This window comes from Phoenix dactylifera, chromosome 2 (genome assembly GCF_009389715.1).
Source record: "Phoenix dactylifera cultivar Barhee BC4 chromosome 2, palm_55x_up_171113_PBpolish2nd_filt_p, whole genome shotgun sequence".
NCBI classification, from domain to species: domain Eukaryota; kingdom Viridiplantae; phylum Streptophyta; class Magnoliopsida; order Arecales; family Arecaceae; genus Phoenix; species Phoenix dactylifera.
Window position 1 is genome coordinate 19,162,468 of NC_052393.1, and position 15,824 is coordinate 19,178,291.

General features: G+C 35.5%; 1 protein-coding gene across 2 annotated transcripts; it reads right to left on the reverse strand.

Moving 5' to 3' along the window:
- Positions 1–1,287: 1,287 nt before the first annotated feature.
- LOC103715460 (bet1-like SNARE 1-1) lies at positions 1,288–11,718 on the reverse strand. Of its 2 annotated transcripts, none has more exons than XM_039123608.1 (6): positions 11,570–11,718; positions 10,627–10,773; positions 8,883–9,024; positions 2,004–2,060; positions 1,810–1,869; positions 1,288–1,735 (listed from the first exon to the last, which is right to left on the reverse strand). In XM_039123608.1, the coding sequence occupies exons 2-6, from the start codon at positions 10,638–10,640 to the stop codon at positions 1,646–1,648; spliced, it is 363 nt and encodes a 120-aa protein (XP_038979536.1). In that variant the 5' UTR covers positions 10,641–10,773; positions 11,570–11,718; the 3' UTR covers positions 1,288–1,645. The 2 variants fall into 2 exon arrangements, with proteins under 2 accessions (XP_038979536.1, XP_008801300.1); XM_008803078.3 differs by lacking the exon at positions 11,570–11,718 and adding an exon at positions 11,426–11,563.
- Positions 11,719–15,824: the final 4,106 nt, after the last annotated feature.

Genomic DNA, 15,824 nt, shown 5'->3' on the forward strand with positions numbered 1-15,824 from the left:
TTCACTTACTAGATCTGTCTCCATGGTGACCCACCGCTTCTTATGATTAAAAGACCCGGGAAGGCCTACAAATCCAGAAGAAAGCATGAGAAATGCAACGCCATACCATGAATATGATCGAGAGCGAGCCCGTTGCAGGGACCCACCTTCTGCCCATTTTTGGAGTTCTCGGAGACCATTCGGCCAGGACTAAGCATCCATTTGGCCTGCAGGTGAGAGGTCATGTCAACAGGAATAGGGGAATCATCACGGAAGAACCGCATGAAACACCAAATCGTTTAATGAGACATGAAATAATACAATTAGTAGAGAGGAATGGGGGCCAGGAGAAATACATTAATGGTGGTTGATGGCAACTGGCTGGTACAACGGCTTTCCGATTACAGAGACTTCCTCATGCTCTTTATTCAATTCCCACTTGCTCACAACCTCATTCTCGGAAAATAATTAAGTGAATAAACGACAACGATGAACGTGATGCTTTGAGATTATTTGATCTGTATGGCGTGCAGACATAAGCAGAAGTAAGCTTCTTACAGTATCCAACGGGCATCTAAACTAGAGTGCTAGCAGGACAGGCAGGAGATGGGTTAAAAAATAGAATGCAAAGTTAAGTTACTCAAGGATAGAATATTCAACCTTGTCTATTATCAAGAATTCCTTTGGAATGGCAATTGGCAAATGCCGAACTCAAACAGAAGCGACCAGAGAAACAGTCATTACCGATCAAAGTTGTGACCTTGATTACAAGATTCCAAGATTCCAAGACTCGAGGATTGAAAAGAGTTGGAACATATAAGGGGCACGCTGCAACAAGCATCTCATTTCTGTCATCCATAGTGTAGAAAGTATTTTGGAAATTAAAAAGAAAAAATCTGGTGTACAGATGGTAGTAGAAGAAGAAACGATATATATTCAGAATCTATACCTGATTGGATTAACATCCAATAATCAAGTACAAGGAAGGCAGAGCTTGTGCTTTTTTAGAACCATTTACATATTCCAAAACAATTTAATAGAACAATAGTTTATTCAAACATTTTGAAGAGAATATATCAAGAAGTAGTGAGTAAAAAGAGAAGCATCTGGGGTGGATCTTTCCGTTTTTTCCATGGTCTGCATCATAGATTTTTGATGGCTTTCTAGACCAGGAATACTGTTTTCCTGGTGGTTCAACCACCAGACCACAATGCTTGCATCAGCAATGGTCGATTGAGTCCTAAAGTAATTGCTGAATAGTTAGCAGCAATACAATATTAGAGGCAATAGATTCAATAAGTCCACTGATTGAATGCTGACTGATTCGATTCGATAATCTTCAGCAGCGAGTCATACACAAAGCTACACTTGTTCCCACTTGATGAAATAAACATCTTAAGTCACTAGTATGCCAATAATCAGTACCAGATTAAGTTCTCACAACAGTAGCTACAGTTCCACAGACGATGAATGATGGATCAGCCCAGACTTCTCAATCTTCAACCAGAAAGACATTGAACCTTTAAGATCTCACATGTTTACATATAGTTTGCAAGGAAAATATTATATAGACAAGCTATTGTTGCAACACCTCATCAGTAGGACCAACAGTTTTCTCAAGTCATTGTATAGCTAACAGTAGTAGCCTAACAGATCACGCAGAACCCTACTTGGTCAAGTAGTATATAAGCAAGAAGACTGCCAAAAAGGATGCAACAAGTGTAGCCATTCTGCAACTCGATTTTCTCTCGAAAACCTGATTTAGAGAACTGATGTCATCAGTGACCCGATAAAAGAACCAAAGCATAGGATAAGGCCAAATTAATTTACCATCTTGAAACGATCAACTGTTCCAGAAAGAACACCTCTTGAAGCATCCATATTACGGCCCTAAAATAGACCAGAAAATATTAGTTGATTATCCTTACATACGAACATATATTAGAGGGAGGGAGGGATGGGGACAGAGAGAGAGTGAGTGAGAGAGAAAGAGAGAGATGCAGGTGGAAGTTCCACTGCAATACCATTCTGTCCAGTAGGCGATTATGCGTCTCAGCTTCTTCATGAATATCACCCGTCAACTGTCACACCAAGCATTTCAATGACAATTTAGGAGATTACTCAAGACAATGCATTTTGTGATCACTTAGTTGCACATGAAATGAGATGTAGAAAGAACATAAAGAAACAGAACACAAATTCCAAATGTCAATGTGAATCAGGCTTTTCATATTTGTCAGATCACAGGGTCATTCAATATTCTTATTATAAGCAGAAAATATTGTAGGACTCGTTGTATTTTAAAAGTAAAAAGAGGAAAATAATTAACATGGTAACAAACTAAAACATGGAGAGCATCAAAACAAGCGCAAGATGACTTCAAGATTTATTAAAAAACAGCACTCTCATTTAAAGAATCACATTCCCATGATCCAATCATCAAACTAGTAACTCAGATAGTCTTTGTCCAGTAGTATTTAAGATATAAAGATCTCATTTCAGAAAATTTTGCTTCATGAAAATGCAGAATCATGATATTATTAAAAAAATTAACTAAAGCACACAACCAAAAAAAAAAAAAAAAAATCATTTTCTCTACTTTGTTTTACATTAAACATCACGAGGCTGTGCATGATAGTACCCCTAGATTACAGCAAGTCACATGAACTATTATATTCAACTATGTATGTTGTTGAACAGTTGATCAGCCAGTCCTGTAACAGAAATTCTCGCATTTGTTTGGCTGAAATCGAGCACAAGTGAAACCTTCCCGTTTTGTTTAAAATCAGAAAAAATAAAAAGCATTTCTCAGTTACAGTTGTTTAGCTTAAGTTGATATCAGGGTATTTCCCTTTCATTGCATCATGATAACAAGTAAATATTCTTGGTTTTCAGTGGACACTTCTGAATTGCTTTCAGTTCATTTTCATATGAAGCATGGACATGGGTACACATACTTACATAGCATGATACAAGTACGTCCATAAGGCGAACTCTTGAAAAAGTAGCGTATAATATGGCTAGGTTATGACAATAAATACATTTATATTTTCTACATATATGTGTTAAAAAAATAAAGCACAATAAGTTATCAAAATAACAAAGTTCATAGTTTACAGAACAACATTAACATCTATAAACTCCATCACTTAGACCAGAGTCATACTTCATATGATAATATAAACATCACAAATTCCAAAGCTAACCATTCATCATTAACTGTAAAAATTCACTGAGAGAGAGCGAAAAAGAGAATAAAGCCCGCATATCTTAAGGTATCGGGGAAGTATCTCTAGTGTACCTACGAAATATCCAATGCCCTTTAATTTCAAAAATAGGGTACCTAGAAATAGGTATCCAACAAGTGTACTAGAAGCACCCAACAAGTACTGCTATCCGGTACACATCCAAAACAGACACAATATGCAATTCCGAGAATCCATTCTTCAAAGCCTTCCATAAGCATCCTCTTAAAAGACACCCACCCAATGTTCGCCTTCTCGGTGACGGACCCCGTACCAATTCAGTATTAGTACAATATGGTATGGTTAATATGCACCAATATCAATCGGTAAGGCATACCATGCACCCCCAGCAATGTTGGCAAAGTCTATATTACCTTCAAAACAGCCATCAGATTTAACTCCCAAATATTTGCATTCACCTAAGTAGAGGACTAGTCGCTCAAAACCTAGGAACCACATTTCCTATTAATAAAAATTGATAATTGCATAGATAAATCATGTTTCTTCAAAAAGTATGCACCTACAGAATTATGTGTCTAATTATCTTTTTAATATCTCACCCACCTCCCCATGGACAGTGTGTCATCTCTAAAGATCTCTTATTTCACTCTCACTCATACCAAATGACCCTCCAAAATACCACTAAGGGTCTATTTGGACAGTTAGAATTTTATAGTATTAAAAGGTTAAATATTTCAGTCTTTCATCTTATGGGATGAACCTAAAATGTCATTAAAAAAAAACTTGATAGGTTTTCAATCCAGACTTATAATGGGATGTCGTATCATAAATAACAGTTGCATGTATAGAAATGCAATTTAAAGAAGTAGCATGCTATAGGAAAAAGTTCAAACCAGAAATATCTTAACAATTTCAACATAAATCTCAAAAAGCAGGGGTGCAGAAAGAGAGAGAGGTAGATGGTGGTGAATGTTGGTCCATGGCGATGGTGGGAGAGGGGAAAGAGACTGAGTTGGGGTTAATAGTGGTAATGGAAAGGTGGAGTGACAAGGAGGTAATGGCAAATATCTCAATTTGCATCAATATCGGGTCCATCAGTACAATACACAACTAATTCTTAGCCCTGATCATCTTAAAGATCACAAATTAATAAGTTCCAAGATAAGTACAAAATCATTATATCATTCAATATTTTTCAGCTACCTTTTTACTTTATTTAATAGTATCTCAACCCTAAAATATCAGTTGATATCCTAAAACATCTCATATCTTTCCAAATATGCCCACCTTCCAGCTTGGGAAGATAAACCTCGATTTCAATTTATCTCGGTCTTGAGAACCTACTAAGATGATCGATATCTTAGCTTCTTTAAAAACCTTGGGTAATGATGACCCAGGATAGTCATGGTGGAATAAAAGGTAGGGGAGAGAAGAGAGGAGGGTGTCATAGCCTACCAAACTTGGGTTAAGGGAGCACTGCAATGGCCATAAAGACGAGGCAAAGAGGTGAGATGGCATGCCATGGAGACAGGAGAGACAAGTTACTTGAGAGATGCCTGATCATTGCAAAAGAAGTCCTTCAAAGGACTTTTTCTATCATGCAAGATTGTATAATTCCTACCATTTGGTAATCCTCACATTTGGATAGCCAAACAAACATTGCTTCACCTCTTTTTATTTAGAAATTTTATTTTTTTAAGGTGCCATGCGAATCTTTAGTATTTCCTTTGATGATAGCAAGATAATCCATTCATTACAGGATTCTTGGGGTCCCTAGGGTTAGGAATCCATTGGAATTCTAATGAGTCCAATCATTCCTAGACAATCCTACATAGTAAATTCAACAAATTGCTAATGTCTCAATATGTTTGTGGAGGCATATGACATATTGAATAACTAATAAAAAGATGAAAGTTTTTGCGCTACCTCATTAGAAAATAAAATCGTTTAGACTTCTCGATCATTTTTCTCCAACTAGTTTGGGATTAAGGCTTAGTTGAGTATTTCTCAATCATTGTTGCACACATTACATGGTTGGTTGTTAAAAGTTTTATTTACTTTTTTCTTCAATATTCCTCATGAAGTAGTCTTCTTAATGAATGTAGATTAAAAAGAACATATTAACCCTCTACATAAACATCCTACTTTTGTTGAGTAGAAAGAATAGTTTGGAGATGCCAGCAACCACTTGTAAACTTAAGCACAAATTTCATGGATGAAACATGGTTCATACCCCTCATATACCTATTTTACCTGAAAAATCTGGTGAAAGATTAACGAAGCTCTTCCAGCCCTTCAAACTCATTAGCTTTAAAGTCACTCTGCAGCTACTTAATTCATTCAACGTTGACACATTCTCTTATATCATGCATAAATTGCCAATCTATAAAGTTTCATTGTCAATCCTTTTACTACATAACAACAGGTGCTTCCAACAAATCCTTCATGTTACTTAAAGCATTTCTCATTCCTCTAAAGAGCACCATGTCCAAAATTCTGTAATAATGTTAATTTCCTCCTACTTTCCATCAAAGATCAAATTCCATAAATCCTTGGCTCTGGTGCCAAATCCCTACACCTCTTACAAGTAAACCTGCAGAGTTGCTAGGATGGAAGCATTGTATACTTTCTTCTAACTTCCCCATTACCAATATTTAGCCTGCTACCTCTTCTTGTTTGCAAAAACAAAAATCCACTTTTTAAATAGGATTTCTGTTCATTACACAATGTTCAGGTAAAGATCAAATGGTGTTTTCCCAACCAAAAATCATCACAGGTAGGTGAATTATGACAGAAATGAGCATAAAGTATCAAAGGGTCAAGACAATATAACTTATGTTCCATCTTGTCTACCTAGGATCATAAATAGACTAAGGCTTTCTTGAAGCTCCTTGAGGAAGACTGTGGTAGCTACAGATTCACCTTGTATTTAGGAATGATTGCCAATTCGTTAATCAACATATCTATATTTACTTAATTTTGTGCAATGTAAGATGTTTAAGTAATAGGCCTACCAAATGACTCTTTTGCCTTCATAACAAATAATTTAGCATAGCCCTTAAAAGATATCAATAATGAAAATCAAAATTAAAAGATTTCACCCACCAGATTGCCCTAAGAACATCACTTATCACCAGCCTATTCTCTTTTATAAGGCACAAGTTGGAGGTTTTAGTCAACTCTATCATATCCTTAACCATTAAACTTTGCATTAAACAAAGTCTACTTTCTTTAATCCAATAATGCTCACATAATATCAATAGCCTGTTAATATGCTTCAAGTTTTGTTCTTAATTTATGAAAGAAACAAGGTTAGTGGGCCTTTAAATACTTGCTTGTTACCCTCTCATTTGATGAGTCAAATTTATGGTGTATTAATGCTCCCCTTTAAATTTATGGTGTACTAGTGCTCACATCACTTTGCCACCTTACATGAACATGATTCTCTTTGTCAAACTAAAACACTAGTTTGCTTGACTCATTATGTAGACTGCTTCAAGCAACACTTCCATCATCATAAAATTGCAGAAAATGGGAAGCCTTCTAGAATATTCTTATCTCATCCATCTTTATGTGAAGGTATGTCTTGCAAGAGCAATGGTCCACTAATCGACTTCTGAAGACCCAACCACAAAGGCCGGCAAATATTGTGATCATAGTGTACTAACTTCAGCTCATGCTAGCCATTTTGACTATGGAGGGCAATTTTTCATTAAAACCATTAAAACTCTAAAACTTATCTCAATTAATAAGAGCAATGTTTGCCGAACTGACCTGAACCAAGCATTTGACCTGTATCGAACTGAACCGACACCAAATCTAGACAATTTGACAGTTCAAGTCGGTTAGGCTGATAAAAACCGACTGACAGGTTCTCTCGCTCACTTGACTGCCCTCACTCACTTTCTCTCCCCCCTCTTCGACAACGACTGATGCTGATCAATGCTGTTTGGGGCCTCCAATTGTCACCGTCGATGAGGTAAGCTCCCCTTCTCTCTCTCTCTCTCTCTCTCCCCCTCTCTCTCTGATGTAGCAGAAAATGAAGCAGTGATTTGATCGTCGGGATTACACTTCAAAGAGTAACACAAATTAAAGCAAACTAGATTGAACAACCCTTCTTTAGTGTAGGAAAATCTCTCAAAGAAATTTCATTAATATGTCAAAAAGGTTGCCCCATGCAATGTTTTAGACGCATATATATAGGACATAATCCCTAACCCTAATTGGGCATTAAACTCGATACAGAATCATACTTGAAATAGGACTCAATGATAAGAAAATATGCTAGAATTATTATACTACAAATATCGAAACCTAGCTAAAATTTTATATTGTTCCTAACGGAAAAAATTTGCTTGTCAAAATCTTCACCAGCAAATCCACTAGCTTCTGTAAAGCTTGGCATGCTCTAGCTAGTTACAATACCTATTGGCTCCACCCTATGTAGGGGTGGCAATTTACTCCACCCCATTAGGTGCCCGATCCAACCCAACCTTAATGGGGTGGGTTCTACCCTCCCCACAACAGATTCGGGGCGAACGTAGGTATTGGTAAAACCTGCTCCGAACTCGACCCCGATATATATAACTCTTCACAAATCCCCTCACCACCCTTTGCCTTGGACGTTTCACTTGTGAGAAAGATTGAACATGTAAAAGGTTACATGTTGTGATGCTTAGTTATTTTTTTTAGTTGATTTCTTTTCTTAGTTTAAAGAACATTTGATTTCTTCAACAATAATATTTTTTATTTTTTATGTTTCTATTATTGTTGAAATTTTGATTTGTCATATTCTATATCTTCAACTCTTATTTTGTTTAATGTTGTGTAAAGTATTAATATTTATTTTTATATTTTTTTATTTATTTAATTTGCATTCAAAAAAAGATTTTTACAGCTTGATCCAATTCGATCCATCCAATCCGTCCCATTTAACTCTACCCTCCCAGACTCACTCTGAGGCGTGTATGAGACAGCTATAGGTAATGGCCTACCCAACCCATATCCAACACATTGCCATCCCAACCCTGTGCTACATTACTCTCACCCTGCCCTCTACCTCCCTCCCTCTCTCTTCTTCCCTCTCCTCCCTCTCCATAAACCCCCCTCTCTTCTCCTCCCTCTCTCTCTCTCTCTTCCTCTCCCCCTCTCTGTACGCCCCCCTCTTCTCTCCCCCCTCCCTCTCTGTAAGCCCCCCTCTTCTCTCCTCCCTTTTTTATTATGACCAAAAAAAATTCAAGGAGCCCTATAAGAAATCCAGCACAGGATACATATATATCTTATAGATATATGTATAATCATGCATGAGTGTATATAATAAATAATCAACTACAGAAATTAGTTTGTAACATTAAAATGATAAAACCTTTGCTCATTATTATGCTAGATCTGATAAATGTAATGTCAGTGCCAATAGTAGACATATAACAATTTTCCCATCATAATAAATGATATGAGGCATCAAGGGGTGACATATAGTGTCCCAAGTGTCTGAAACACTAGAAAAACCCAAAACTTTGAAGTAAGGCTACCATTGTAACTAATACTCTAAAAAACTATAGTAGGAAACAATTTATATTAAATGAGTGGAACATATCTCCTAGGTAAATGTATTAGGAAATTCTTCATAAGGATGGAAGAATGGGTTGTTGCAATCATATCATACCAAACTGTAGTTTTATTCCTGATATAACTTACTCTCTTAAGAATGTTAACTCTATCTTGCAGCCCATCAATAGCTCTATCGTTGTCAAGCTCGTCAATTTCATGAGAGGAATAGGCTCGGATGCCACCTTCCTCAATGCCATCAAAAAGAGCAGCTCTATTGCTTCGATAATCCCTGTAAAGAAACAAATCACCAATAAGAACAAGATATTATTTACATTAAAGTAGAGCTGAACTCAGGAAATAAGATATTTAGCCGAGATGAAGTGCAGATCATGTCTGGAGAGACTTTGGAAACATATATATGACCAATACTTGGAACAAAAATTCAAGTTCATCTAAATACAGATAAAAATGCATTTCTGATTTTTAAGGAATTCAGATGAGCTATATTGATTACATATAATCTATCTGAACCTTATTGATTATACATGTTAATTTGCCCCTATGTTTTAGTTGGTAGAAAGCAAATTTAAAGCAAGTAAATCAATTTACAACCTCTATATGTAAAATAAAAATAAAAGAAATCAAAGGATTTAATTGACCTTGTGTTTAATTAATAACTACATACATATATAGACACACATATACATATAGACACACACATACTCAGATGTAGACAGACGTAGATATTACTTTGTGACCACCCTTTTCCTCTCATTTCCTACTTCTGCCACAATAATACATAAATGGCCATTGAAATGGTATTGAATTTATATTGGAAAAAAAAAAAACTAAAACAGGCATCTCAACGTTCAAAAAAAGAGGTTATGGTTTCTGTAGGTTGAGAATTTGTGGTTTTGGCTCCATTTTTAGCAATTTTGCTCAAAACTTATTTTAAATATCAATATTAAATCAGGAAAAAACTAAAAAAAAGGTTTTAAAAAAATAAAAAGAGCTCATTTGTATGTCTCCTTTTGGTCTTTTTGCAATGAGGCAGTGAAAAAAATGACCCAATAAAAAATGTTTTAACAATGTATATTTATCTCGTAATGTATCCCAAATCTAAATGCATATGGGCAAGGCAATGTAAAGAAACTTTACCTCCTCCTAACATGCTAAAATCCATATTTTCCCAAATCCCAAAACATCTCAGTTTACTTCACAGCGGAAATGCTTATGAAATTGAAAGAAATGAAAACAGAAAATTGGCATGGATAAGTCATACATATAATGAATGTAGCCCCTTAAGTTAGTTTGGTTCAAAACTCCCAAACAGGCATGATATGGATTTATTTAGGATTCAGGACAAAACCAAAACGTTTTTATTTCATTAAGGAGGTCCAAGCAAAACTTCAAAACTTGACAGAAGTGTGTGCGGATATCAAAACAGCAATCATTCCAATACTAAGCTTCCATCATTATTTTGTTTTCCTTTTTCTCATTCACCATGCAACATCCAGCTCTGCTGCCATAATCAGGTAAATCAAGTAAGTTCTTAAAAACTGTAAGAATCCATTTGTATTTGAAATTACAAAATTTATTTTAATAGGTTAATGAGAGGGAAAAGAAGAAGAAATGTTTAAAAGAATTTCACTGAGCAGACAACTTAGGGATTTAGCACTACTTTATTTCAGATTAGATATTTAAAATATTCCAAGCCTTAAGTCAAATCATTTTGTAAATATTAGCAAGTAGAAAAAGCATAGAATTCTTGATATGTGAATAAGAAATCTCAGCAAAGTCAATCAGCACCAAATGACCATAATAGCAATTCTGCTATCAGACAGACAGACACAAAGATAGACAGGCAAACAATCAGAGATTAGAGATGAACCTTCTTGAATTCATGACTTCACTGTATTCAAAGCACAAAAAAATGTTGTCCCCTTTTCTCTCCCTTTCTCCTTTAAAATTTCTTACATTTGTTCCATCCCTGCAGAAAAGCACAGATGCCTCGTTCCTCGTTTGGCCAGTTCAACAGCTGGAAGGATACGCATCGTTATTTATTAAATGCTCACAAGCGTAAAACTGCATTTTAAGGATGTAAATCTAGCTAACAATTATTTATTTAATATTGTGCAATCAAAAATGATTTAAGAACATGCTATATTCCTCAAGCCTTTTCTCATTCTTCCACAACATAAAACAACACTCTACAAATACAGAGAAATAAAAAGAATTTAAGTTTTGAAAAATCCAGTCTTTTATATTAGAACGCAGCCAGAGAACCCAAAATGCACAGAAAGTCTCAATTGCCATAGAATTTCAAGTTAAAAAAGAAAAAAACAAAACTTAACTTTGAACGGGAAAAAAGTAGCGATATCTCTCGAGTAATATTCAAGAAGAAATATCAGATCATAATACAACAGAAATCAAGCAAACTCCCCACCAATTTCTGAAACTCTACATCCCGGGTATAATTCAATGACAAAGCACTCAAAAGACTATCAAATTCACCTCTAAATTTCATAAAACTTTCCTCGAGAATCGAAATCAATTCCTCGATTCATGCAGGTTCATTTATCATCAAGAAAGCAGAGCAAAACCAATTCCGCGATTCAAAGGCATATTTCTCAATCAATCTATTCGAAACCCAAGATGGGAAAGAAATAAAAGAAAAATAAGACAAATACCGATCAAAAAAGACATCAAAAGAACGACGGTGTATCTCTATGAACGAAACTAAACATCACGGGCGAAATCAAAACCAAATTCCTCGATTCCAAAGCGAAAACCCATCGATCTACCATCTATCACGACAGCAGACACAAACTAACCTGTGGATTGGAATTCTTCGATCTCGACCGAGGAGAGGGGTACGGATGGAGCGAGATCTAGGGTTAGGATTTGGTCCAAGAGGGCAGATCTCGGTGTCGGTGAGTAGGCGGACCGAAGGAACTCCCACCCGTTTCTCCGTTTCTTTATGCGGACAAGGATTATGACGCGGCACTGACAGCGGCAATTTGGAACAGTGCTCATACTTCTAGCGTGGCAGCATGATATTGGTAGAGAAAATATAAGTGTGTCCCACGTTACAACTGGGCCATTCACCGGGTGCCACATAAGATAAGAGCGTAGAATGGGGAAGAGAATGGCGGCATTTGTCTTTTTCTGTGTCCACGCGCACTTGGGTTGCCAAACGACGGTCTAAACTCGGATTCGGATGACTATAATATGGATGGGTCCGTCATTCTTTTTTATAAAAAATAAAAAATAAAATTAGATATATGCACCATTGTAATATATAGGGTTAAAAGCACGGAATGCTGTACCGGTTAGTACCAAAACGGCAAAAAAACGGTATTTTTTGGTTTTTTATCCGAACCGGCCAGTACCGGCCTCGTACCGGTGCGAACCGGATTTTTTTTTTTAGAACCACAGCGCCACGCGCTGTGGTTTTTGAAACCACCGCGTACTGTACCGGTACCGGCCGGTACGTACCAGACCGGACCGGTACCGTACCGGTCCGGCCGGCCACCGGTATGGCGGACCTTTGTTAAAAGAATATATATATATATATATATATATATATATATATATATATATATATATATATATATATATATTATCCATGTCCAAATTCAATATTAGTGGTCAAAAATAAATATATAAGTGTTTGAATGTGATTTAGAAACCTAAAATATTTGAACCCGTGACATGCCGAGAGGTGAATCACTAGGAATATAAATAGGTCAAATCCATATATTTATATCCAAATTTAATAAGCAAGATTGAGTTCGGATTTAGATGTAGTTTTATAAAAAAAAGAGTAAGCTCCAAACTAACATCCAAACTTGATTAATAATCAAATTCAGATTCGAATTCGAATTTGATTTTTTTTATGTTCAATTTAGTATATAATTTTAGTGGACCAACTAGCTATATATTTCATATATAATTGCATCAGAAAGAGAGTTGATTTGGCGAGTTTTCTTAACATAATGGCCGGGTCATCATGAATTTGAGCGAAGAGTTAGCAATTTCCATAACTGAATTAATTTGTATAATAATAATCTTCCACATATATTGAATCTACGACAAATTGCGGCAAAAAAAGAGTATGATATGGAAAGTGAATAATTAATGTTTAAAAAAAAAGTCAAATCACTTTTGAATATACTTAAATCTCTAATTTTTAACTTGATTGAAACATAGCTAAAATCTAAGTGTAGGTTGAAATTTTGGAACTAACTTAGCAGCTCGTGAAAGTTAAGAGCATGCATGAGAAAAGACATAAATCAAAAAGTAAATAAATAAATATAAATTATGTAGCTGATTCTCTTTGTATTTGTATACTTATATATTCTACTTATATAGTTTGTGCATATGTATTTAGGTTGTCGGGTTTTTGGGTCCAAACATCCGAGCTCGATCTAATTAAGAAATTATATTTTATATATAAAAGCCAGCTTCAATCTAATAAGGTTAAATTTAAAATATAATGTGGATCGATATTTGAGTATTGTAAAATAATTGGATCAACTTATCTAATTTTGGGTATTATTTATGTCCCTATATATCACTCAACTACTTGCTCAGGTACCCCTCCATTGTATATTTTCATTAACAATGTTATTATGCAACTATCTTAAGAATAAAATAACTACAGTTTTTTATTAATATAGTCTTGGAAAACTTTAGCATTTAATTATACTGTAGTTTATAAGGAGCTACTTACATATATCCTAGACTCACTCAACTTCTCGCTGAAATAGGCAATAGGCTTACCTTCTTGACTAAGGACAACACCAATGCCCCCATTAGAAGCATCACAATCTACTTTAAATATGCTTTCGAAATTTGGCAATGGTAATATAGGAGCTTCAGTTACCTTCCTCTTCAAAACCTCAAAACTCTTTTGAGCTTCTTCAGTCCACTTAAAGACTCTCCCCTTTCAAGCAATCAGTGAAAGAAAAAATAATAGTACTGAATTTTTTCATAAATCGACGATAAATGAAGCTAACCCATGAAAACTTCAGATATCATTAATAAACTTCAGAACAGGCCAGCCTGTGATCGCCTCCATCTTGCTTGGATCCATCTTGATTCCATCACTTGAGACCACAAAGCCTAAGAGGATGAGGTTAGTAGTGCAAAAGTGACACTTCTTCAAGTTCGCATACAGCTTTTGCTCCCGAAGCTTCTCAAAAACTTGACGAAGATGTATCAAGTGTTGATCAATGTGCTTGTTGTACACTAAAATATCATCAAAGTAAATGGTATGCTGTCGCAGGCAACCAAAAATAAAACCTATACTCCTAAAAATATATATGTAGTAGTGCGAGTAAGGATCGTTCCCACGGAGAGTATTTAGCCTAGTTTTATGCAACTTGAACAAGGACGGAGGGGGGGTTTGTGTATAACAAAAATAATAAAACAACTAAAGAAGAATTCAGATTTAAGTATTGAAATAAATCAAAAGAACAAATCTTGGTCTAAGTCAACATCCACCATCGGAATTTTACAACTGATCATTGATGCAAAGATATCAATTTGTACTTTGAATGTCCACCTATAGAAATATTTTCCTATCTCTTCTTAGTCGTAGTTAATTAAAAACAAGCGATCTAATTAACCCTAACTACTAAACAACCCAAGACAAGCGCTAAACGTTTAATCTAGTAGCAACCTTAAGAATTAGAGAGATCGATGAAGCTAAACAACACAAACACAAGCGGTTGCATTTGATTTAGCCGAGTATTCTTCCTAAGATCTGAAAATTTCTGACGCAGCACATTATTAGATCTTAGTTGCTTCATAGATTAGAGGGATCAAACAATTACGGATTTGATATCTAACCTAGCAATAGATTGCAACAAATAATAAACTAGTAGGCCTCCTAGTAATTAAACGAAAACAATCATGAAAATATGCACAGAAGGACATTCGACATCAAAGCATGAATTGAACAATGAAAACAAATTCAGATCTCATAGTTTTATTGATTCTGAGGCTTCTGTTTCCTTAGACCAATAAAAGCTTTAGCCACGCAGAGCCATGGATGCAAACTTCCAAGGAGAAAAGAGAAAGAGGAGTCCTCCAAGAGAAAAGAGAAAGAGCCCCCTTTCTTTCACCTTTATCCCTTCCAAAAAAATCTCCTAATAAATATTCAAATCTGACTAATTACGAAAAATAAAATAAAGTCCTAATATAACTGGGAAAGTGGTATTTTCCAGCTGGGATTTTCGTGCATCAAATCTGGAAACTTCTGAAAATTGACCGAGTCAAATCCACGTATTGCAGGCTAAGGACGTGTAGCAACTTTGAGACCAATTTTAACCTTGATAAAGCTATTATCTATCAAAACTCAAAATATAAAAGTTGTAGAGCGTTTTCTTGGCATTTCACAGCATCTTGAATTATCTCAATCAGAGCTCGTATGAGAAAGTTATGCTCAGATTACGAAGCAATATCGAAACTGTCTAAAATCACCCAATTAGCTTCGTTTTGTACTTAACGCTTCCATTTGCATCCTAAATCAAAATATAAGAATAATGAGTACATTTAGGCATAAAATAAGTATACAAGACTAAACATTAAGAAAGAAAAATATGATATTTTGTATTCTCATCAAATTCCCCCACACTTAACTTTTGCTCGTCCTCGGGCAAAACTCAAATTCACTTTTCCGAAAACACCAAGGTTGCAACGCCATCAACAAAGAATAACCAAGCTCTTCAAAACTCATAACAACTATTCTTGAACAACTTATATTTACTTAGTAAGCATTTTTAGTCAAAAATGGAATGCTAAATACGTAGACCCTTACGGAAATAAACACTCGACTCTCATGTATTTGAAGTGTATGTGTTTCGTTCAAATTCATTCCAATGGAAATAATCTACCATAGGCTTGCATATCTTCTCATTCTCCACCACTGGGATCACATACATAACACGAATCATAAGGACTTTTCAAGGGTTGTAATGGGGCTTAGGATCAAGGTGGCAAATATTTGGGAATGTAGTTCAAAAGCCATCAAAACTAGTGGAGCAAAAATGAATCAACTCAAGCTCGCATATATGACATGTA

Coding starts and splice junctions, on each gene's coding strand:
- LOC103715460 (XM_039123608.1), bottom strand. Junction 2,061..8,882: donor GAGTTAACATTCTTAAGAGA/GTAAGTTATATC, acceptor TTGGTGTGACAG/TTGACGGGTGATATTCATGA. Junction 1,870..2,003: donor ATCGCCTACTGGACAGAATG/GTATTGCAGTGG, acceptor GGTCTATTTTAG/GGCCGTAATATGGATGCTTC.